The sequence below is a fragment of the Mus pahari genome, chromosome X, assembly GCF_900095145.1.
Source record: "Mus pahari chromosome X, PAHARI_EIJ_v1.1, whole genome shotgun sequence".
In the NCBI taxonomy this organism is placed as follows: Eukaryota; Metazoa; Chordata; class Mammalia; order Rodentia; family Muridae; genus Mus; species Mus pahari.
In genome coordinates, this window is record NC_034613.1 from 109,403,571 (window position 1) to 109,430,492 (window position 26,922).

At 33.4% G+C, this 26,922-nt stretch overlaps 1 protein-coding gene across 2 annotated transcripts in view; it reads left to right on the forward strand.

Moving 5' to 3' along the window:
- Diaph2 (diaphanous related formin 2) overlaps window positions 1-26,922 on the forward strand; it is a 696,731-nt gene that overhangs the window by 175,485 nt on the left and 494,324 nt on the right. For both annotated transcript variants that reach the window (XM_021188630.2, XM_021188631.2), the window contains 7 exons: window positions 4,492-4,602; window positions 7,206-7,324; window positions 9,008-9,124; window positions 11,943-12,061; window positions 16,613-16,677; window positions 20,105-20,209; window positions 25,752-26,045. In XM_021188630.2, the coding sequence (XP_021044289.1) occupies window positions 4,492-4,602; window positions 7,206-7,324; window positions 9,008-9,124; window positions 11,943-12,061; window positions 16,613-16,677; window positions 20,105-20,209; window positions 25,752-26,045 (930 nt within the window). The remainder of the gene's footprint in view (window positions 1-4,491; window positions 4,603-7,205; window positions 7,325-9,007; window positions 9,125-11,942; window positions 12,062-16,612; window positions 16,678-20,104; window positions 20,210-25,751; window positions 26,046-26,922) is intronic.

The following is a 26,922-nucleotide window of genomic DNA, read 5'->3' on the forward strand; positions in this document are numbered from 1 at the left end:
TTAATTTGGTTCACTATAGAATTTCCATACACATTTTGTTTTTGCCTATCCTCCATCTCTGCTTCTCTCCCCTTCCCTCCTGCCTGTATTCTATGTTGATCTGCTTTGTCCTCCTCCAGTATCTCTCATGAAGCATATTTCTGGTTTTAAGATCTATGTTCTCATGTACATCTATGAAAATGAAAATCCAAGGTTTATGAGAGAAAATTTTTGCTTAGGACCTTTAGCTCTTTATTTTTCTCATTTTGATTATGTGAGCACTGTCTTTTCCATCTTGAAAAAGACTGTTTGCTTTCAGCTGTTTGCTTTCCTAATTCTTTCAAACACAGTATGTTTAAGTTCTGCATTGCCTTTAACTCTATGTCTCAGCCTCTTCTAGTTCCTTTGCTTTCTTGTGATCCTGATCATTATGTCACAATTAACAAACACCAGAAATGCAATAGTTGGCTTTAAATTCACTTTAACTGTATACAGTCTGCAATCCTTATGTCAGATCATGGTTGATGCTACTTAGCTATTTTTGTACTTATTTCTAGGCCTCGTAGCTCTCTGTCATTACTCTGCTGCCAATTGTTGTTTTGTTTTGTTTTGCTTTTTTGTTTTTTTGTTTTCTGTTTTTTTTTTTATTACTTTCAGGGCATTCACTCTACTCTTTGTTCTGTTTTTTTTAAAAAGAATTTTTAACCTTCATTCTAACCCTTTCAATCCTCCTCCACGACATCATTGTGCTGACATATAGGTTTGTTACATCACTGCTTAAAATCCTTCAAAGAATTGTTATGACCCATGATTAAAATCTAGTCCTTGTGTCCTTTCTTCCCAAATGAATAAATAAAAACACACTTCATCATTTGCTTACTGCTTTTTCTCTAAGTGCATATTTCACTATTCATCTGAATATACTTTCTGATGTAGTTATACTATGCTGTACTTCATGAACATGTTAGACAATTTCCTCCATACCTTTGTACATAAATACGTTCTTTTTCCTGGAACTTCTTCTCCTTTTCTTTAGTTAATTAACTTGCACTGTACATTTTTTATAGTTCTTGGTAGGTACTTATTTTGATGTAAACCATCTTTTTCCCTAACTCCAGCTGTGGCTAGGATAAAGAAAGACCTTGTTAATGTCAACAGAGTAGTTAATAAGGTCAAATGTGTGACAGTGTCAATAAAATTTTAAAAGCACAATTTATCACATCTAATGGCGATATGGATAATCTGTCTGAGAATGCCCTAGAGTTGGCAATTACTGTACTTTCTAACTCTATGACTTGTGATCAAACAGGCAGACAAATGTTTGCAGGTTTTGAAGCCTATTTGTTAAATAAAAACTTCTTTTGTTTTCTTACTCTTTTACGAAGATGCTCATAGTATTCCACTTTTATTAATTTATTTTATATGCATCCACTTGGTTATAAACATGTAGTTTATGATATTTATTAAATGCATATGAATAAAATGTAGATAATATAAAAAAATTTCTGTGTCAAAAACAATTTAATACAAACAGACACTGCTTATTTTTACTGGTTTAAAATATGAATTATGGTTCTATTCCTGCACATTTGTATTTAATGGAAAAATTTACTGACTTCCTGTGATTTTTTTTAAAAAAATATTTGTTTTTCATTGAATTTTTAAATTACAAAACAAAAACAAACATGGGAGACTCATTTAATAGTTAAAGCCATTTTAAAATGCAATTTTTAAACACAGAATCTGCATATTTGAATTTGTGGAAAGTCAAGTAGATTTCTATTCTTTCTGTTATGAAGTGAAGGTAAATTTTATTTACCCATGACACATTAGCACTTTATAGTGTTTATAAACACTCCAGTAGTACAATAACAGTTTCTAGTTCACTGGTTTTGGCTTATTAGCCATGTGACCTCAGAGAGATAGTCTAATTTTTATAGTTTTTTTTTTAATTTATCCATGTATGAACCGGTTGGATTAAGTATTTTAGGTTGTTTACTTCTTATCTCTCGAGATGGATCATTTTGAAAGCAGATTGATTTTTGCTCTAAAGAGGACAATAGAATTTATTTACATCTTTAAAGTTTAATATCCTTGAAATCTGAGTATCAAAGTTTTGAAACTTTGTAATTATTCAAACCTTGTTTTAGAGGATCGTGTAACCCTTGTAGCAGGAAATATTAAAAAACCGTCTGGCTTGTTCCTAAACTAAGCCTAGCACCGGCTGGCCACCTCAGTTCCAATGCTGGCTTAACCAGACTGCTCTGGCTAGCTTGCTCCTGCAGTGCCTGATCTTTGTTTTCCCAGCTCTGGTTCACTCCTCCCTGGAGCCACTCTTGCTTTCTCAGCCATAAACCCCTGTAGTCAGAGGTCCCACATCCCATTAACCAAATAGAACCACCAACCTCTTGATTAGATATCACAATACCCATTAACCCAGTAAAATCAAAACTCTGAAAGCTTAGAGTTAACTAGTCATATTTATATATCAATAAATTTTCTACTCACAAGATGTCCACACAATAATTTCAAGCCAATTAATAATGGTCCAAGCTACTCACCCAGATTAAATGAATTATTCCAATATTCTAACCTTTATGATATAACTACCTGTGGCTGGTTAAAGCCATGCTGAGTCACATCCGACTCCATCTTGGCCTTCCTCCTTCTCCCCCAATATGCTCTCTGTCTCTGTAACTCTTAGCTCTGCCTCCCTTTCCCCTGTCCAATCACAGGCCTTGTGCTGCCCTAATATTTTAGTGTGATACAGGGAAAAATCCTGTCACCCATGCAATGCTATGCGGTCAAAGCTCCTGTGTTATTCATTATCCATTCTGCCCAAAGTGGTAGCTATAAATGACATGTTTGTTTGGAGCCATTGTACAATAGCTAGTGAAGCCAAGTTCGTGATTTAGTTTTGACCAAAGTTAATCTGTGATTAAAAGATCCTCTATTTAATGGTAGAGTTCTCTACTGTTCACATTCACTTGCATGTGTTTGAATGTACATTTACATTGAATATGGAGTACCTTGGTAGACAGAAAAGGGGAAAGAAAAACTATTAATTTGGATGACGAGATGCTCTCTATATTCATGGTTCATGGTTAGTTCATGGGGTGTATATGAGATAGAATGTACTCGAAAACAAGCATCATTTTCTCATTTTGTTATATTTATTTTCATTTCATTGTGCATTTTATAACTCTTACTTATTATAGACAACATACTGTTAATTTAATTCTAGGCTTTTATACTTAATGCCTGGCTATAATGGAAGATTTTCTTAATTTATCAACTATGGTGCAACAGATAAATTTCATCATCTTAAATAGCCTTAGAAGCTTTGATTGTATAAATCTATGTGTGGAGTTTCTCTGATATTTGGAATGTTCTTGAATTGTTTTGTGTTTGTGTTAAAATATGACCACTTAGAAATATAGTTTTCCTTTTCACATTATATAAGTTATTTATTGGCTGAAAGCCTCAAATCCTCCATGTAAGTAAGAAAGAAAACAGTAACACCTATCTCATGTTTTCTATGAGAATTAATTTCTAGGGTATATTATGTAAAGCATCTCTAATACATTGTAAATAATTTATAAGATTAACACAGCTGATAGGAGTTTAGGTTTTTTTCATTTAGCTTTTTGGATATTGTATATCTGATCCACAAAATGGGTATTTACTAGTAATATATTATACCTCTTGAAATAATTACTTATTGAACTTAGGATAGTTTGATAATTTAAACTTTGAATTCCTAAGTTATTGATGCCTGAAAGGCCTAACTATAACATAGAAATCTAAAAAAAAAAAAATCAGAGTTTCTTTTCATACATTAATGCAGTTTATGCATATGAAAGTACTTTCCTAGCAAATTAATTTGTCATTGATATGTTACTAATCATATACCTTTGGAATGCAATAAATGACACTTGTCGCTTCTGCTCATTTGACTATTGGCTTTAAAGCATCTCCAACTTATTTCATATGATAGATTTTGTTCAACTTCTCAATTTTAAGTATTCAGCTGTGTTTGTATATATTACATATAAAGTATTTAATACAGTACATTCTTTATGTTATTATATAATATCATATTCATGTTGTTGTATTGATCAATTTTGACTGTTACTATTTTTCATGCCCTTACTATCTGAGGACAATGAGATCTGAAGGATACATTTTATGACCTTTTCAAAGGACTGAATGCTTATTCTTTGAGTATTTGGGGTATTTTAAGGCAATTTAAATGTCCTTTCATATTGTTTACCAAAGAAAATACACTTAACTGTCATACCATTGTTAAATTATGTTAAACAACATAATCTTGATTGATAATATTGTTGTTTATATTACAAAGTCATAATCATCATAATATATACAGAAATCATTGCATTTGTTATTTTATCATATAAAAATGCCTTTGGTGAATGTGTTACTTTCATGTATTAACTAAGAATATCTTTATTGAACCTAACTATATAAGTGAAATTTACTTTCTCTTTGTAGGTGGCCTGCATGCAGTTCATAAATGCACTTGTCACTTCTCCATATGATCTTGATTTTCGAATTCATTTGAGGAATGAATTCCTCCGTTGTGGATTAAAGGCAATGCTCCCTGTAAGTTGAATATATATATATCTATTTACTATGCTGTTGAAATTTTACGTTTTTTACTCTTCAAGTAAAAGTACATTTTGAAGCAGAGAACAAGTTTTTCTCCTGCTATTGCCTCAAATAAAACATTAGATATATTGTAAGCTTTCTTTTTTATGATAGTAGTACTCTCACTATATAATGACTGATTCTTAATTCAATTAATGATGTGACTCAAACATACCTTTTGATCTATTCAAAAGGGGTTTATTTTCTCTTAATTTTGAGACTCCAGAATGTGAAAACCAAGTTTTTTTTATTCATTTATTGATTTTGAAAATACATTCCTGCTTTATACTTTACATTGAGTTCATTTATAGTCCGTATAAATATGTAAATAGATTTGTTTATGATATTCAGGATACTTTGCTTAAATATAATATTCTTATTAGGTTGCTTTTGAATTTTTTTCAAAGAGAAAGTTTCATCTCTTAAGTTGAATGTGAATGTTTGTTCTAATTATGATTATGATAAACTATATTTAGTATAATTTTGTAGTCTGTGATAAATGAGTGCCCTAACTCTTTAAATACTAGTACACAGTGTTTACCTTATAATTGCTTTATTATAGATATTTTCAGAAATTGAATTTTTAAAAATAATCTTATTATTTATGATTTGAAATTTTCATACAGTAGATTTTATATTCTTTCTCTTTGCCCAGTCATCCAAGATCTTTCTGCACCTCCTATCCATATCTAGGCAACTTCATGTTCTTTATCTCTTTGAAACAACATCAAAACCAACAAAAACATGGTTTGTGGTGTATATATCTAATATTTCATTGATAAAAATTTATTTTCCACCTGCAAGCAGCTATCAAATGTGAAGAGCTTCTTGGATGGGGGTAGATATTTTTCTTTAACTATTACATCTCTGTTATGTTCTTCAAATCTCTGATTTTTCTGTCTGAAGAAAATGGAAAGCATTATGTTTCTTGTCCTGATGTTTTGTTATGAAAGCCAACTTAAATATGCCTAAATATGGCTCTTAAATATGAGCTGAGAGAATATATCCTCCTTCCAAGAAAGACTGTCAAAATCATATGGAGAGTGGGATAGAAATGTATATTTTGAAGATAAACTTCACTGGTATTTTTAATTAAAAATCTAGAGCAATAGACCTTTAATATACAGGGGATCATTTCTTTACTCCCATGTATTTTTTTCATTTTTCGTAATTGTTGTCATTTAGTTATCAGGATTTAGTAAGGACAAAGTATTCATACTTCAGTATGTACTAAATGTTCCTTGTATGTCTCTTCCTCATAGAAATAGATAGTTCAATCCAAAGCAAGTTCTTAATTTAGAAAAAGTAAAGTGGAAATAATTTTGTTACATGATTTATATGAAATTATTTAGAAACATTTAAAAGTAATTTTACATGTGTTGCAGGTAAACATGTAATAATTCTTAGTGTGGAGATTCAAAGAAAGAACATCAAAAATGTTTTGATTACATCCCTTTTCATCGTTGCTCTTCTTGAATAAAAGTAGAAACAAAAATAGAAGCTTTACATCCCGTTTTCTTTGTTTGTGTAATTTGAAGTACACTTTACCTGCATTTCTTTTTAGAACTCAAGCTCAGCTCTGAACATCATAAACCCAGTTTGCGTATCACCCTTGTGCATCCATACATGTGATTATCGGTTTGAGTTTTCAAAGCTGCAACTTAATGGACAAATATTAAGAGATATTCCAGGTGATATATATTAAGCCCAACAATCTCTAGTGTGGCATGCTTCCAAACTTTTCTTATATTATTTTTGGGGAAGTTATCAGAGGTTTGTAATGCATGTGCTTATGATGTATTACAAAAACAAATCTTTGATACCCAAGATGGTATTTTGTGATAAGGCTAAAGAAATGGAAAAAAGAATGGCATGGTATCTAGCTATACCTTGATTTAAAAAAAAAATTCGAAATACCCTTTAACTGTAAAATCACAAAATATCATTCATAATAAATATGTTTATACAATTTTCAGGCCATACTTGGGACTGTTGTGCTTGAATATATCCTTGCATTTGTTCTTCATTAACACAGTTGATCTATATTTGCTTTATTTTCTTGGTGCCAGAGGCACATGTGAATGTTCTAACTGCATGATTTCCTTTGTGATCTCTGATGAGTATGTTTATTAAAAATGACAGCAGTGAATTTGGGTTGTTATCAATTAGTGTTATTATAGAAGAAATTGTTAATACTTTACTGTGAGTAGTCAAGACACTGGCATGGGAAGAAAACATAAAGAATGGTATGATGTTCTTTCATCTTAAAATAAAAAATCTTAGCTACATTTCTTTCTCTTTTAACTTTTTTCTTCCTGTCTCCCTCCCTCCCTCCCTCCCTCCCTCCCTCCCTCCTCTCTCTCTCTCTCTCTCTCTCTCTCTCTCTCTCTCTCTCTCTCTCTCTCTCTCTCTCTCTCTCTTTCTTTCATTCAGGAAATCAACTTCATGGGTCAGTATTTGAAATTGCATTTATGTGCAAATGAATCATATTGCTGCCCCTGACAAGTAGGTTAATTTTCAATTTTCATTCATTTCCTGAATTTTATTTTTTATAATAGAGTCTTAAAGAGAAAGAGAATGAAGAGCTTGATATTCAGTTGAGAGTGTTTGAAGAGAACAAAGAAGATGACCTAAGTGAATTATCCCACCGTCTCAATGACATTCGAGCTGAAATGGAATATCCTTTAACAAACAAAAAACTAATTTTAGTATATTTTGAAAATCAGGAATTGAGTATGATTTTTTTCATATGCTTATTAGAGGTCTTGTCTATGAAACAAGTTATAGCTGTTTTTTTTTTAATGCTATGCTTCATATACATCCATGCTAAGAAATTATCATTCTGCTTTGATGTTATACTTAGACTATTGAAATCTGCCCAATGGCTTACTGTATTACAGATATATTATGTTTAGTTGTCTTGAATATACAGAAGTCTAAGTGCCTAAGGCAGTGTATCTTACCAATAAGAATGAGGAAATGTTACTTAGTTCATTTGTAGCACGCGTTAAGAGACATTGTGTATTTTAAATGGTACTCTGCTTATAGATACTATTCTCTGGAAAAGAAGATCTTATTTCTTATCAGATATTTGTTTTCCTTAATGATAGGAAAATTCTTAGATAAAATAATATCTGTCTATAGCAAAGCAATATTGTACAAGTACCTATGTCAAATACAACAGCATATAATTTTCCTGTGGCAGCCATCTGATCTGAAATTTTTTTAGATATAAGATATGATTGTCATGGCACTGCTGTTGGTTTCCCACCCATTACAATCCATGCTTTTGGGTTTTCTGAAGTAGGAAAACATTTCAGAATCAGAGCTATGCTTTTCTGCCTGTAATGTTTTCTTCCCTTTCTTCTTTAAGCATTCCAAACAAACTTAAACATTATGTCCCTCCTTCAAATTCCCATAATAGCCTTATGCTTTTCATATACACTTTTCCTCCTCTTACATAAAAGTATTACATATATGGAGATACAATGAATAGAGATGGTATTATCATAGAATATGGTTTCTAAAAATTTCTCTTTCAAGATTAGTAAAAGCAGTCTGTACTAGCATCACTAATACATACAAAATGCTTTTATTTTGGTCAATCAACATATATTGTATTAATTTATATGATCAGTCATTTGATCTATGCTATAGCCATTTAGGAGTCTTATGATACTTTAACCCAGTACTCTCATGTAGAGTTTAAGTAGTACATTGTATTTTTTAATTCTACTGCCCATTTTATGTTTTAAGGTATTAGATAGAATCTTGCATATATTTTATATGGACTTTCCTGGTCCTCAGCACATCTATTGTGCGCCCAACTTTAAAATGTTTTCTTGATTTCTAATAGCATTTACACCACTAGTTTTCATCTCTGAAAAAAGTATTTTAATGTCCATTTGATTTATTTCTCATATGTTTTTTAAAAATAACCTTATTTTGTGATCATTGATACCTGAGTGATTATTTGACATTTCTTTTATGTGATAATAAATAGAGAATAGCAGTTTCTCTATTGGAACTAGAGACAAATCAAGGCAATACTTCTTTCACTTGATGGTTTTCCAGTTTGAATGGTCCTTGCTATTATCTGAAGTTGACAGTATAATGAATAAATGATTATTGAATGTGTTGCCATCCAAGTAAGTGGTCTTGGAAATTTTTTAGGCTTGTTTCTCTAATGACAGGATTAATTTTTTTTCTACAGATGTTTAAATGCTATAACATGAAATTGAAGCATCAATAACAATAATAGAAACCAAGTGACACTTTTGATTTTTAAAAATTAGCTACTTCAGTCATAAATGTTCTCTTCATCAAGATTCTTTGCTGTTTTCCTTTACTCACTTCCTACTGATATTAATGAAGTCTACCATCTGCTCTATAATATGCTGAAGGACACTGCTGCTGAAACTTACTTATTGTCCATTCTCCAACACTTTCTTCTCATCAGAAATGATTACTACATCAGGTAAGATTCATATCTGAGAGGACTACAGGTATAATTTGAACTGGATATCAAAAGAAAGTTAACAAAGTAGTGGGACCAAGGAGATATGTGCATTATATGTACATAAAATATAAGGGTTTTTCTACTTTAGGCAACATTTTTAAAAAGAATTCATTTATTTTAATTGGACCAGAAAAAGATAGCTTCATACAACTATGGTGCACCCAAGCAAACAGAATTTAAGTCGAATTTAACCTGTCATATATTATTGAGTCTGTAATGAATTTTTCTGCTTGATACTAGCAACCCAATGAAAACATTGGAACTGCTAGAATTTTTTAATTGTCTATTTCAACAAGTAAGCTTTTATCACTACTTTTTATAGTATTCAGTAAAGTGAGTGATCTTTAAATTTAGGAAAATATTATTGTATGTATTTTAGTTTTATCTAATAATACTATTTTCAAAATAAATGGATATGATAATAACCAAGTTAAGTTTTAGAATAGATAATAGTGTCTCTATATAAAATCTAGATACTTATAAAATAACAGGTTTATGAGTGACTGAAATTATCTTTAGGCTTGTGACCACAGTCTTAATGTTCATGACAGTTCAAGGTACTTATAGTTGCTTTATGCTCTTATGGCATACTAGGTTCTTTGAATTTGCAAAACTTGCTCTAATAATTTTAAAAGGAATACTACCAGAATGTTTTATTGACAATAAAAAGTGACAGTTCTAAAATAGCATAAGGTAATTTTCTTTCCTTCAGGCTAATACAATGATTTGATCAACCTCATGATGTTGAGGAGACAGAAAAATGTTGAAAGAACTAATCCATGTTTTCTTTAAAAAACAGTATAAGTAGTAATACATAATGGCGAAGATGCAATGGTCATGATTATTCGGGTACCTGGGAACATAATTTGTTCAGCATTATATATTTCTTGATAAATGTTAATAAATGATAAATAAGCTGGGCAGTGGTGGTGCACACCTTTAGTCCCAGCAGTTAGGAGGCAGAGGCACGAGGATTTTTGAGTTCGAGGCCAGCCTATTCTACAGAGTGAGTTCTAGGACAGCAAGGGCTACACAGAGAAACCCTGTCTCAAAAACCAAATAAATAAGTAAATAAATAAATAAATAAATAAGTAAATGATAAACAATTCATACATGGCATATTTTTGAAAAATTTTGTGTTTTGTGGAGTTTGTTCGAGGGTTTTTGTGTGTCTGTATATATGTTTGTGTACAGTATGGTTATAGATATGTTCTTGTGAACACAGAGGCAGGAGGTCAAATTGGTTATTATGTTCTACATTTTCTGTGAAATTATCTTGTGAAAATATCTTTCTCACTGAAACTGGAGTGATGATAAGTTCCTCTATTCCTTCTGTCAACACCCAAGACAGGTCTGGGTTTACAGATGTCCATCACCATCCCTGCCTTTTTCCTTGCATACTGGGCATTTGAACCCAGTTGTACACATCTGGTGCTTTAATTCACTGAGATATCTCTGCTGCACATATAATCCTTTGCTCCTTATAATATTCTTGGGTAGAGGTATGACATGTACTTTCATTTTACAAATTGGATAAGGGGGAAAGCTGTATTGTTCTTAGTAATTCACAGGGTGACGTTAGGGACTAATATTATTTATCTCCAGATCTGATGATTGGTTTTTTGTTTTTGTTTTTGTTTTTGTTTTTGTTTTTTTTTTGTGGTTTTTCGAGACAGGGTTTCTCTGTTTAGCCCTGTCTGTCCTGGAACTCACTTTGTAGACCAGGCTGGCCTCCAACTCAGAAATCCGCCTGTCTCTGCCTCCCGAGTGCTGGGATTAAAGGCGTGGGCCACCACGCCTGGCCTGGTGATTGTTTTTGAAACCCTAAAGACACAATGCCACTTTTTTTTCATTCTTAATCTTAGGAATAACCACATGATTAAATATGCAGATTAATTAGTCTGTTTTTATTCATTTTCAAGTTTTTACTAGTTTGACAAGCGATATTTAGAGATGTTTATATCATATTTTGTGTTACATAATATCTCTCTGAAGTACTGTTGAATTTATTAGCTCATGACAATTTGTCTTCTGCAAATTTTAATGCAAAATGTCTCTTATTTTTATTTTTCCAGTCAGTGGTCATTTTTAATGCCAAAATAACCTTGGGAGATTAAAGAAAAATGATGTGTTTTAAACCCTTTGACACGTCACACAAATTGTAACTGTAGCTATGCATATTAAATGTACATGATTTTATAAAACAGATTTTTTTTTAGAAATATGCTTCATACATAGCTCTCCACATTAGTCTGTAAAAGAAATGACACAGCCCAGTTTTGTAAGCTAGTGTGACTTTCCTGAGTAAATGCTTTGCACTGAATTCAAGATATAGCTTGCTACCCAAGGCCAAGAAACCCATCTTTTTTTGAAAAGGGGAACTTGTGGCTGTCTTTAACTGTTTCTGTGCTCATAGGTTTAGGACTAAGGGAACATTTATTTTCATTAACTTTCGAAACAATACCTTAAATAGATAGATAAGGTCGATAAGTATTTTTGAACACAAGCATGAATCCTTGCAAACTAGAATATTAAGTCTGTACATACTTTTCAGCTGATTACATCACACTCAATTTGTCCCCATAATGTTCAGACCTTGTTTAAGCCTTAGTCATATTTTCTCTACAGAAGTGTAAATGTTAGTGGAATTATTTCTTTCTTAGTGCTTGGGGAAAAAAAAAACAACCTGAATTCTTTATGCATTCAGAATCCCTTCATACGAAAATTGATTGATGCAAATAAAAAAGTATTCTCAAATATTTTCTCTCTTTTACAGGCCACAGTATTATAAAATAATTGAGGAGTGTGTTTCACAGATAGTGCTGCACTGCAGTGGTATGGACCCAGACTTCAAGTACAGGCAACGCATAGACTTTGATTTCACTCATCTTATAGGTATGGATTATGTGCACACCTTCTGCCTGACCACTTTTTAAGCATAGGTCTCTCACTGAATTTCTATTAGTATCTGTTAATTCATTGTTGCTGTGACTGTTCAATTGTTATAACTGTTAGTTTGGAGGATCATAAGAATTCTCCTTATAGGTTGATATATTTCTTTTTGATGAGTTTCAGCAGTACTGAATCAATTGAAGGTCAGCCATTGTATCCCACACAAAGCCATGATGTTTTAATAGGTAAATGCCTTACATTTTGGAAACCTGACTCCTGTTCTTTAATTCAGTTTATCCTCACAGAAAAATTGTGGGAATCGTGTAGTAGAGTCTATATAGATATGCTACTGTGGTTCTGAAATTTGAGAAAACAATTTACATAGTAAGGAAATTATCTGATACAGATAGAGAATGCCAAGAAGGGATATTATTTTCTGATAAGTGATGACAAAATTCCATTTTGTAGTATGCTGTCCTCTTTGGCTGTTTAGTTAGGGGATTATATTTAAAACTAATCACACCATTATTGCCTACACTGATGCATAAATTTGATTGTTTTTAAAGGCAACAAATTATTGAATACCATCTTTATAATACTTTCATTTTTTGGCAGTGGACAGAAAAACAATAGCTGTCAGAGATTGAATATTATTTCTCATATATTATTTTTCCATTTCTTTTTTGGTCCAATTTTTATTAGATATTTACTTCATTTACATTTTAAATGCTATCCCCAAAGTCCCCTATACGCTCCCCCCTGCTCCCCTACCCACCCACTCCCTTCTTGGCCCTGGTGTTCCCCTGTACTGGGGCATATAAAGTTTACAAGAGCAAGGGGCCTCTCTTCCCAATGATGGCCAATTAGGCCATCTTCTGCTACATATGCAGCTAGAGACTCGAGCTCAGGGGGTGCTGGTTAGTTCATATTGTTGTTCCACCTATAGGGTTGCAGACCCCTTCAGCTCCTTGGGTACTTTTTCTAGCTCCTCTATTGGGGGCCCTGTGTTCCATCCAATAGCTGACTGTGAGCATCCACTTCTGTGTTTGCCAGGCATATAGCCTCACAAGAGACAGTTATATCAGGGTCCTTTCAGCAAAATTTTGCTGGCATATGAAATAGTGTCTGTGTTTGGTGGCTGATTATGGGATGGATCCCCGGGTGGGGCAGTGTCTGGATTGTCCATCCTTTCGTCTTAGCTCCAAACTTTGTCTCTTCCACTTCTTTCATGAATATTTTATTCCCTACTTTGGGGAGGAATGAAGTATCCACGTGTTGGCCTTCCTTCTTGATTTTTCTTGTGTTTTGGAGATTGTATCTTGGATATTCTAGGTTTCTGGGCTAATATCCACTTATCAATGAGTGCATATCAAGTGAGTTCTTTTGTGATTGGGTTACCTCACTCAGGATGATATCCTCCAGATACATCCATTTGCCTAGCAATTTCATAAATCCATTGTTTTTAATAGCTGAGTAGTACTCCATTGTGTAAGTGTACCACATTTTCTGTAACCATTCCTCTATTGAGGGACATCTGTGTTCTTTCCAGCTTCTGGCTATTGTAAATAGGGCAGCTATGAACATAGTGGAGCATGTGTCCTTATTACNAGTTGGAACATCTTCTGGGTATATACCTAGAAGAGGTATTGCTGGATCTTCTGGTAGTACTAAGCCTGGTTTTCTGAGGAGCCGCCAGACTGATTTGCATAGTGGTTGTACAAGCTTGCGATTCCACCTGCAATGGAGGAGTGTTCCTCTTTCTCCACATCCTAGCCAGCATCTGCTGTCCCCTGAATTTTTGGTCTTAGCCTTTCTGACTCATATGAGGTGGAATCTCACGGTTGTTTTGATTTGCATTTCCCTGATGATTAAGGATGTTGAACATTTTTTCAATTGCTTCTCACCCCTTCGGTACTCCTAAGTTGAGAATTCTTTGTTTAGCTGTGTACCCCATTTTTTAAATGGGGTTATTTGAGTTTTTGGAGTTTTTTAAGTAGCTTTTTTATGAATGTGTGTGTCTGTGAATGTAAGTAATGCTAAGCTGTGTTTTTCACAGAACATCGTAGAGATTTGACCATGTTCACATTAAAATTGGAGCCATGCTTATACATGCCATATTATGATCTATCATGGTTATTTTAATCTGTATTTTCTCACTGTTCTGCTGTCATTACACCTAGATTGTTTTTATGTTTTTAAATGATAAATAAATCAGCTAATTGATCCCTTTCATCATATGTTTTTATTATCAGCTTACTTGAACATTCTTGTTTGTAAATTCTAGACATTTTTGCATCACCTTTTCAGAATTAATTGCTATCAGTGGTGGTTAATATTGAGGTACTTTCATTAGAATATACGTATGTATACACATTTACACACAAAATTATTAATTATTTCAGCATCATTCAGGCTATATAGGGATCTCTATTTGAGTAACACTTGAACCTCAGTATTCTAGTCTAGTCTGATTTCAAATTTTTGTATATTTATTATCTTTCTTAGATCATATAAATACTTTTCTAAAATTCTGTAGTGATGTTCCATTGGAAACCAAAATGAAAATCATTGTAAACTCTGACTTGCATTACCTATATAAAGCCCCTTTAGACAGTATTATTTTCATTGTTGTGTGTAATATTGTAACATTGTTACAATAATAAAAATGCATTAATAATTGGAGTAGCATACAAGATTTTAGCAGTTAAGAACTCTTCCTGCTTTTCAAGAGGTCGCTGACTTTATTTTCATCACTTACATGATAGTTTAGAACCATCTATAACCGGTTGGTCCTCTTCAAGTCTCTGCACTGGTTGGCACTTCAAACATGTGCTGCAAAGACATACATGCAGACAAAGCAGCAATACATATAAGATAAAATAATTTTTAAAAATTAAAATAATTCTTTTACATTTGATTTGAGAAAACTTGTCCTGTTTTCAATATATAGGCTAATCACTATATAGTAAATGAATAGATACTTAAAGTATATATGTGTATACTTAAACATAAATTAATACATTTATTTAGCAACATATTATATACATAAAACCACCATTGTATTCAATATCCTAAATTTCTGCCGTTTTCATTCCTTCTTATGTTCTCCAATGCTTTTAATGATACAGTTTCTGGTTTCTCTCATACTGATTTTATTTTAGCTTAGTTTTCTCTTACTAGGTTCTTTTTCTAAAATATAATGTAAGTACCATCACATGGCACATTTTCTGTGTTTGTTTCCTTTCATGAAGTATAATTTTGAGATTCATTCATGTTGTATTTCATGTCTTGATATTGTATTCCTTTATATTGTGAAGTAGTATTCACATATGAATTTTAAAATAATTTGCATTTCTTGGTGGTCATTTGCATTCATTCCATTGTTCAACTGCTATAATAAAGCTGTTCTCTATCATTTATATAAAACCGCAGCTCAGACATAGGTTTTTTTGATTGTATATTTTCTTTATTTACATTTCAAAGATATTTACATTTTTTTAATTCTCTTTCCTAGTTTCCCCTCTGAAGATCCCCTATCCCCTATCCCTTCCTCCTGCTTACCAACTCGCCCACTTCTGCTTCCTAGACCTGGCTTTCCCCTATACTGGGGCATATCCTTCCAGAATGAAGGGCCTCTCCATCCATTGATGAGTGACTAGGCCATCCTCTGTTACATATGCAGCTAGAGCCATGAGTCCCACCATGTGTTTTCTTTGATTGGTGGTTTAGTTTTGGGATCTCTTGGAGTACTGATTAGTCCATATTGATGTTCCTCCTATGGGTCTACAAACCCCTTCAGCTTCTGAAGTACTTTCTGTAGCTCCTTCATTGGGGACCCTGTGCTCTGTCCAATGGATGACTATGCATCCACTTCGGTATTTGCCAGGCACTGACAGATCCTCACAGGTAGCAGCTATATTAGTCTCCTGTCAGCATCCACAATAGTGTCTGGGTTTGTTGACTGTATCTGGGATGGATCCCCAGGTGGGGCAGTCTCTAGATGGTCATTCCTTCAGTCTCTTCTCCGAACTTGCAGACATAGGTTTTTCCTTTGGAGAAATATTAGGGTAATGTACAAAGTTTAGTCTCAGAAGTTTTTCTCATAATGTTTATTAACTAGATGTTTATAATTTTAAATTTTCTTCTTTTTGTACTTGACAATTTTGTTTCCACTTAGAAGTTAAAGAAGGAAAATCTGAACTGATGAATCCTCTCCCAGGATTTGAGAGAGCATTTTGAGATTTCATTATCTTGAACATGGCATCTTCACCCCCTCTATCCACATAATAATGTATAATTTTTAAAAGAATTCTGTAGTGTTAAAATTGAATTATAATTGAAGACTTTCTAATTTATCAGAGATATTTTGGATAATTGAGTTTTTTTGCTTTATCTCTGAAGAGAAAATTGTGGTAGTAAATGTACATTATAGTATACAATAATATATCTTTAATAATAATTCATATGCAAAGTGCAGAATCATATACTGGAAGTCATAATTAGCTGAAGATTCCATATCATATATTTCTAATCATTTGTGCTTTACCTGAATAGATGCTTGTGTAAATAAGGCAAAAGTTGAAGAAAGTGAGCAAAAAGCAATGGAATTTTCAAAGAAGGTAAGACTGATCATAGTTAATCCATAACTACCTTTGTTTTTTACATGTGACTTTATAACTTGTCCATTCAATTTTGTTGTAGTTTATACTACTAGAGTCAAACATTTCACAATATTGATTTATTTTTTAATAAGATAAGATAGTTATTATTCCCTCTTCATCAATCTAATTCACTAGGTAATAAATATCTTACTCATATTATACTTAATTAAAAATAAAATAAAATCATCTGTCCAATAGTTTACATAGTTAATACTGATCAAGCAAAACAAATTCCTTCATTGCTTTCCTTTCACAGTCACATATACTACACATTTCCATGGAGAACTGGTAGAAACTTGGTTTCCCTTTAAAGCTATGACTTGAGCTGGTGATGAAATTTTATGGTTTGAATTTTTTGGTAGCATGCATGCTAGGCATGTATCTCTCTTTAGTACTGGTTTGAGATAGTATTAAACAAAAGGCTGGGGGAAAACCTGTTCAGCCATCTGACATGAAGGCAAGTGCTTACATTTACTCATTCCTTTACAGTTATGACTTAGCTGGGAGATTAGAGCCTCACTTTTGCTATTACTCGGAAAATATTTGAGTTACTTCTGGACACTTGAAGAAATATTTTTGCTCTTTCGTGCCTAAGAACAGATAATAAGAGGTTGGGTTGAGCACAATGGAATTGTGTGAACCTGTTATTGGTAAAATGTATATTTTTGTGTAATAGAACTTTATTAAACTTTCCTTTTAAATAAAATGTCTTAAATTTCCATTGAATGTCTTAGAATCTCCTTAAATTTGACTAGAGCGTAAAATTGGAGCATATTGTGATGGCCTATCTTCATATTTCCCGTAATTACACAAGTTATCCTGAAATCGTAGGGAAATATGGTGATAATTGCTTACAACTTTAATGGCCAATATTTAGAGTGGATATGTGGCATTGACCTAGTTGTCTTTTTGCATTACCTTAAACATAAAATAGTTATTTTTTACTATGTTTTTAGATTTTTGATATTTTTGTAATCTGCTTTGATAATATTCACCCCCTAACCCTAGTTTTCCAAAATATTAGACTGTGATCATAAGATTCCATCTCAGCATTTCCACTATTTCCCTTTGACTGTAAGCAAGCCACTTATTCTCTTTCAACTGTGCTCGTTTCATAATTAAAATGTGAGTCTAAGATTAGGATGTTGGAAAACGACCTCTTCTCTTCTTCATAAAGAGGTTTGTATCATTTCTATTCTTCATGGTTACATTCAACATAATACTAAACTTAAAGCAGAAAATGTGTGCTTGTGTAGATAGTATATTGAAAATCACTATAGGAGAAACTAACTTTGAGAAAATATGATTATCAGCTTAGGGAAATCATTCTGATTGAATAAAATCATATTGAAGGAATTCTCTTTTTTGTCCTGGTATTTTTATGTTGTTGTTCATTTGTTTTGATTTTGGAGACAGCATTATATTATATCCCCCTTCTTGGCCTAGAACTCACTTTATAGATCCTACTGTCTGCTTCCTGGGTATGAGGGTTATAGGTATGCATTATTATGCCTGCCTGAGATCTCCATCTTCTTAGTGAAGTAGGAAAAGTAGATCACTGAAGGATCTGTCGATCTTTCCCCTCAAGTATTTATTGTTGTTTTGGAATGTAGTTATATTAGCAAAGATTTTTGTTTAACTAATGTCTATAAGGCATTTTCTTGTACAAAAACAGGCATGAATCAAACCATAAATAAGCAGGGTTTCAGGTTTGATGTAAACACTGTCATACAGTTTACCCAGACATGTGTATTTCAACTTACCAGGATAGCATTTTGTAATAATTTCCTAAGGTCATATCTAGTAGGAAGATGGATATTTATTAATAGAGAATGTGTTGCCCTATCATTTCATACAGCTTAAGTGGAGTTCTGGGTGATACGATATATCACCTTTAAAAACAGAAATAATATTGTCGGGATAATCTATACAAATATAAAATGTCTTGGGTTGACATTCACAATAAAAAGAAAATAAAAATTTTAGTAGCAAATCCTATATGGTATTTCCTGTAAATATGAGTCTAACTTTTGTCTGCTTAAAGTAATCATTGAGGTAGGAGCTAGGATATAGTGCAGTAAATGTACATACTCCTTTTGTAGAGTTGGGGTCTTTAGTACCCCATATTTTCACCTCTCATTTTTTCCATCTCTGTTTTCTTCCCTTCCTCATGTACATATGTATATGTATGTATGTATGTATCCATGTATGCATATATGTATGTATTTAATTATTTATTTTGGAAAATCTCTCTCTTTTCTCTCTCTCTCTCTCTTCCTGCCACCCCATTCTGTATACTTGTTGGTCTGTGTTTGCCCATGTACATCAGTTAGAGAACAACTTGGAGGATTCAGTTTTCTCTGGCCATCTTATGTGATTCAAGGATCAAATTAGGGCTACACCCCTTTTCTTAGTCAGGGTTTCTATTCCTGCACAAGCATCATGACCAAGAAGCAAGTTGGGGCGGAAAGGGTTTATTCAGCTTACACTTTCCACATTGCTATTGATCACCTCTGAAGTCAGGACTGGAACTCAAGCAGGTCAGGAAGCAGGAGCTGATGCAGAAGCCATGGAGGGATGTTCTTTACTGGCCTGCTTCCCCTGGCTTATTCAGCCTGCTCTCTTATAGATCCCAAGACACTAGTCCAGGGATGTCACCACCCACAAGGTGCCCTCCCCCCCTTGATCACTAATTGAGAAAATGCCTCACAGCTAGATCTCATGGAAGCAATTCCTCAAGGGAGGCTCCTTTCTCTGTCATAACTCCAGCCTGTGTCAAGTAGACACACAAAACCAGCCAGTACACCCCTACACTTCTACATTCAAAACTACCTCATTTTCCTCTCTTGAGTTGTTCTTGTTAACAATCTGATGTAGACTAGAACTTCAGTGTATATCACTGTACTGTCAGATATTGTGAAGTACTATTTTTTGGATGCTAGGCAATGGAGATTATGACAGTAATAATCTCTCAGTGTAATTCATGTTAATATACATAGTTCTTATCATTGTGAAAACCCAATCTTTTTAAAGACTAAATACATTTAGACGTCATAAATACATTCCATATTTTTATCTCACTCTCTAACTAAACTTAAAAGAATAGTGGCAACATTGTATATTCTACAAATGAATTTCCTATAACAAGCTATTTTCCATTGCCTCTGAAGAGTGATTTCATAGTCCATCCACTTTTTTCCTTTTATTAAAAAAAAAAAAGGAGAATTATACCTGTGTGGATACTTGTCAGAAGAATAATTAAATATCTTTCTGTGTATCTCTCTGAATTCACCAAAGCAAAAACTGTTCTACATATTTACTACATAAGGTTTAAATCTTTCTCAAACACATATTAGTAATCATGCATTTATGTTGGCCATTGCAGTTCGATGAAGAATTCACAGCTCGCCAGGAAGCTCAAGCTGAGCTTCAGAAAAGAGATGAAAAAATCAAAGAACTGGAAACAGAAATCCAGCACCTTCGAGCACAGGTAAGGAAACAAACTGTCGACGACGTCACAGTGAATTTGGTGGTAGAAAATTATCTTGTTAGTCAGAAGGAAAACAGTGATCAGAAGCAGACCTTTAGGTTGCTGTTCACAGTTTCACATTTTAGTTGAAATAAGTACAGATTTGATTTTTCCAGGACAGCAAATCATTTTAGTGTTTGGAAATAAATAAGACTTCATTTGCTCAAACTGCCCTGAATATTTTTACCAGAATACATTATACAAGCCAAACTGTTTGTGACATGAAATTTTCATGATGATGTGAAAAATTGTGTGCATAGTATTTTCTTTCAAAAAGAATATAGAAATGCTCATGAATTTTAATTATCCACAAGGCTTCTTGAGATCTTTAAATCAAGACTATCTTCAATTCAGAATGTAGACACTTTATTTCTAGCTGCATTTCTTTGCATACATTCAAAAATACCTCTTAATTAAGGTGTCTACACTTTAGAACTATGTATAACCTCAACAAATGTTGTGGATTAAAAGAATAATATGGACTTTATGAAGGTGCCTTTAAATACTTAATGTCTAGGAGGTAGTGGTTGATTGACTACATCTTTTTCTAATATTATGCTAAGGAATTACTTCCAAAGTCCCTGGTAAGCTACAAAGTACGCATGGTGGTACCCTTTGTTAACCACATCCCATATATCATTTATGTTCACCATTTAAGCCTTTGTTTTCCCTTCCAGTATTATGCTACTCCCGTCTGAGAACTAGATTTCCCTTATTTTCTCATTCCCCAATGGTGAGATATCTCTGTGTTCTCTCTGCCCTTGGCAGTTTTCTCTGCTTTGCATTTCTTTGCACAAATGTCCCACTCAGTTTCATATGCTCATACATCACCTTTTAGTAGGTGTCAAGGCTTTTGAGTCTATCTTACATTTGTAGCTGTCCCCATAGGCAAGTCTTTTGTATTGAAATCAAACTCAATGTTTTTAATCTTTTCTATTGCCTTAAACCAGCTCAGTCTCCATTTTTATTTGTTTTAAAATTTACCACTATATTCTTTTTTTCCCACTTCATTTTTTTTTGGATTTATTATAATATTGCCATTATATACAAATAACCAGAAATTTCAAATGTCCAGATTTTTACAAAGTGATGTCTCTTAAAAAAATAATGTTAGGGTATCATGAGATTCTCAAGGGTCTCTGAATGGTCATCATTATTGACGGGTGTTTGACTAGAGTCTAATCCATCATATAATTGCATGATGTTGCATTTATGATATTTTATTAACATGAAAGTTAACTTTTTTTTGCTTGACCTTTTCCCGACAAAGGATGTTAGTTCTCGTTTTATTTAAATTCTCTCAGTGACTTTTTCACCTCTTCAACAAACCACACTTCTTTCTGGTCTACTTCCATTACATTTTGCCCAAGCTATTTTAATTGTCTCATATTTGTCTTCCTGCCTATAGTCTTTTCCTCCTCAAGTTCATGTTTTATGTCAATGGAGAATGAATCTTCATAGAACATTGTTCCAATTATTATTATTGAAGAATTAATTGTGTGCAGTGCTTGCCTGTTGCATCTGGGATTAAAGGAAACCTCCTCATCAGAAATATTAAAGCATCCTGCCAGGGGCTGCTTTACATTTAACTCCCATTGCAGCCTAGCCTCTGACTACTCTCTTAACTCTGCTTTTTTAAAATCTCCTTTCCTTCTATTAGATCTGTAGCTTACTGGCTCTATACTTTTCATTCTGCCAACTTTATCATGTAATAGTTATAAATATTTTAATAATTTTCACAAAGTGTTCCATAGTCTGCTAACATAAGTACTCGGAGATTTGCAAGTCATCGTATCCTATTAAATAGTGTGAGATATCCTATACTGATGAAACCCTGTAGCTCATGTCCTTCCCTGACTCATTTGGCCACAATATCTTTTCTTGTTTTCATTTTTTTTTTTTTTTGAGACAGGGACTCAATTTGTAGCCCTGTTTAGCCTGAAACTCTGTGTGTAGTCCAGGCTGGCCTTGCATTCACAGAAGACCATCTGCATCTGTCTTCTGAGTGCTAGTATTAAAGGGATTACCTTGCTTGCCTGAGTACAGTATGGTTGCTTTGTGTCAGAAAAGCCAACTTATGATGAAAAAAAAAAAAAAAACACTCATCTTGATGAAGCTTTTCTTTGTTTCTTCTTCTTCCTCCTCCCCCTCTTCCACTCCCTCTTCCTCTTCTTCTTCCTCCTTTCTTCTTTTTCTTGAGACACCCTGTCACTCTTCAGTGCAGGCTGGTGTGAAACTCTCTGGGTAGACCAGATTGTGCTGTCGTGCCCTAACTAGCTGTAGCAACTGCTGTGCTGCATTAAATTCCGGTCTGATTGTTTGACTTGTAATTATTAAATGAAGAAGTGACTGATATGACTTGATACTGAGACGCTTCAAACTTGTAAAGTAAATATTTATTTGAGTTAAAACCCTATGCACTTGTACTTTTTTTTAGGTCCATTTATACGGTGAGCAGTATTTCTAATCTATACCTCAAGTCTTTATGACTTTAAGGAATTTTGGTTGTGATTGTACAAATGTCTTATATCTAACAGAGGAAAAATATTGACTGCTGTTTAACATGTTTATTGAATATTTACATTTCCCTTCTGCATTAACTTTTTAGTGAAAAGAAGAAACATAGATTGTACATCACAAGTATTCAAAATAAACTTCATTTTCCAAAATACTTGTCAAATAAAGTACATATTTTCTAATATTGAATTTTTCTAATAATGTTATTAATCTTACATAAGAGTAAAAATCAGGCTTTTACAGGTTGGTGCAATTCCTCCAGATTTCTAAAAAAGGATCTCATTACAGGAATGGTGTCTTAGTCAGAGGCTAGGAAAGAAGTGTGGTTTGTTGAAGAGGTGAAAAAGTCACTGGGAGAATTTAAATAAAACTAGAACTAACATCCTTTGTCAGGAAAAGGTCAAGCAAAAAAAATTAACTTTCGTGTTAAGAAAATATCATAATAGAATGGTTTCTATTATGAAACCAAACATCATGACCAAGAAGCAGGTTGGGAGGAAAGGGTTTATTCAGCTTACATTTCCACACTGCTGTTGTCACCAAAGAATGTTAGGACTGGAACTCAAGCAGGTCAGGAAGCAGGAACTAATGCAGAGGCCAAGGCGGGATGTTTCTTACTGGCTTGCTTCCCCTGGCTTCCCCTGCTCTCTTATAGAACCCAAGACTACCAGCCCAGAGATGGTCCCACCCACAAGGGCCCCGTCCCCCTTGATCACTAATTGAGAAAATGCCCCACAGCTGGTTCTCGTGGAGGCATTTCCCTAACTCAAGCTCCTTTCTCTGTGATAACTCCAGCTTTCGTCAAGTTGACACAAAACTAGCCAGTACAAATGGCAAGCCATTTTTGAGTATACTAATAATATGTACATGTATTTATATATGTAAACATATAAGCATGAATATACATATGAATAAAATTTGTTAATAATACTTGTTAACTTTGTAATGGATATATTTTTGCAATCATGTCAATTCAAGTATAAATGAAAATTTAAAGCATATTTATGAATACAATTGTTATTTAAATTGTTTATCCAAATTTTAGTCAATATTTTTTATTCTGAAAGTTACTTCATAATTTAACTGGGACAGGAAATTGTCCTAGTAGAAATTTTATATTAGCCAAGATAAGCCCGGAGGTGGTGGTGCACGCCTTTAATCCCAGCACTTGGGAGGCAGAGGCAGGTGGATTTCTGAGTTCGAGGCCAGCCTGGTCTACAGAGTGAGTTCCAGGACAGCCAGAGCTATACAGAGAAACCCTGTCATGAAAAACAAAAACAAAAGAAATAAACAAACAAAAAAGACTTCTTCCTGCTAAAAGAAGTATTCACCATATCATGAAATTTCAATGAATGAAATATAATATTTTGATTTTAAAAAGGTCTGCTAATTGCTACTAGTTTCTTTGAAGTATTTCCATGTTCATTTTGTGAAGGGAACCACTGTGATCAGTGATGTTTTACGGTTTATTTAATCCTTAAAAGTAATATGGGATGTAGTGTCATTGTCTTGTAATCAATTGTCATTGGAGAACCAACCTGAAGTTACTTTCTGACAGCTAAAAGAAGTTATTCTCCACTTATGAACCATGTGTATGAATTAATTCTCATGGTAAATGACACTTTCATTAAGAGAGTAGAGCAGAAAGAGAACCACATTCAAATATAAATCCTCATTTTTGCTTTGTTTTGTTTTGTTTTGTTTGTTTTTAGTTTTCCTTTTGAAATTTTCATTTTGTCTATTGATTAAATAAAAAACAATAAAATCCAATCAGCATTTGGATTTAGCAGTTAAGACCCTATATTCATACTTCTATACAAGCCTACTTAAAGGTGGGAACACACAGCTTCAGGGAGAGTTTATATATTTCCATCGTATCTTCTGGTTTTTTTTTTTCCTTTTTTATTAGTTATTTTACTTATTTACATTTCAAATGTTGCCCCTCTTCCCTTGTTTCCCCTCTGCAAACCTTCCCTCCCCTTTGTCTTTAAGAGGGTGCCTTTCCCCCTCACACTGGTAGTACTGAAGGAGCTGAGGGGGACTGGAACCCCATAAGACCAACAACAAAATCAAATAATGGCCCTCCCCCAACCCCAGAGCTCCCAGGGACTAACCCACCAACCAAAGAGTATACATGGATGGATCATGGCTCCACCTACATATGTAGCAGAGGGTGGCCTCATTTGAAATCCTCTTGTTTTACACTGTGCTATCTTTGATAATCTGTCTGTCTCTCTGTCTGTGGTATCTTTGATTATCTGTCTGTCCATCTGTCAGTCCAACCCATCCATTTGTTTGTGTTTTTGTTTGTTAATTGGGCTGAGTATCAACCTAAGACTTCCCCATGTGATGCAAGAACTCTAGTAAATGAGCTACATTCTCAGCCTTCATTTAAGTTTTTTGTATTTATTTTCCTCATCATGAGCATTGAGGTAAAGATGGCATCAAATGTCCTATTTGCATTACTAGGTTATGATAAGGACAAAAAGGAATGATAGATGTAAAATGTTGATATGCTTATATGGGTATGCAAATGGATGGTACTGAGGATTAATCATTAGTATTTGAAGACAGCTAAATTAGTGGTACTGTGAAATACTTTCTATAAGACTAATTGACACCCAAGGGATTTGAATCCATGACCTTGTCATACTTTATTCAAACTTTAATCATCTAGGCTAACAATTCCATGCTATATACTATACTTTTTGACTGTATTTATAGTAAAAGGTATTGTTTTATTGTGTTAGACTTTTCTCAAAAATTGTAGAAACTGTCTACTTTCCTTCTCTTAATATATTAGTAGAAATAGTCATTATCTGAATTGTACAGTGTATGTCAAAATATCTTAATTAGAGGTTCTGATAAACTGGATAATCTGGAAAGGTTAAAAAAAAGAAATACAAGCTTAAAACTGGAAAACCTAAAGTATATGTATATTTTGTATTATATTTTCTTATGAGCATTAAACTTGTTTCTGTTTCAGGGAGTTCCATCTGGAATTCCAGGTCCACCTCCGCCACCTCCACTACCAGGTGCAGGACCATGCCCACCACCACCACCTCCTCCACCACCACCTCCACTTCCAGGAGTCGTCCCTCCTCCTCCTCCACCATTACCTGGGATGCCTGGTGTTCCACCACCACCACCACCACCAACTTTGTCTGGAGTACCTCCTCCACCACCACCCCCTGGAGGACCAATTGAGCTACCATATGGAATGAAGCAGAAAAAATTATATAAGCCTGATATATCTATGAAACGAATCAACTGGTCCAAGGTAAGATATAACTCCAGGTTCCTTTTTGCTTTTTCCATGATTGACAATGTGTGAGAAATGGGTTGCTGTGCGTCAGTATCAGCTAGTGTAAAGATTACAGACATTATTGCTTTTTCCTGTGGGTTTATCATCTTATGATCATCTTGAAATGTGTGACCTAGATAACTTACCAAATACTTTGATATTGTACTAGAGACAGTGGAAAATCATCTTGAAAAGTATTTGAAATACATGATGAAATGAAAATTATATCACAGGTTTATCATTGTAAATATTAAGTACTGTTAATTTCTCATTACAATTATTTGTTAATATCAGGTTGCCTTTGTTATTTTTGTTCTTACAGAATGTTAAGGGTTTTATTTCTTTAATTTTATACTTTAATATTGTGGAAAGGAAGGGACCCAAATAAATGGGTGGATAAGACAGTTTGGGGAAGAGTAAATGGAAGCAATGAATTTATTGTACATGTATTAAAATCATACAATAAAATTTAATACTTGATATATATTTTTTAAAAAACTAGGTATAAGAATAATATATATATATATACATATATACATATGTATATATACATTTGTATATATATATATATATATAAATATATATATATATTTATATACACACACACATACACACACACACAAGTTGAAGAGATATACTATAGTATGTTGAGGGTCTTTTCAGTAGACATTTTCATACGTACTTTTCTCATTGCTGTTGGGTAGCTTTTCTGTATAGCATCAGATTTGTAAGTGTTCCTCTGAAAATTTATATGTGCAATTTTTTATATATATTTGAAATTGATTTAGTAGAGAGATGAACAAAGGCAAATAAGTGGTTGAAAAATTAAATAGGAAGTTGCAACACAAAAACT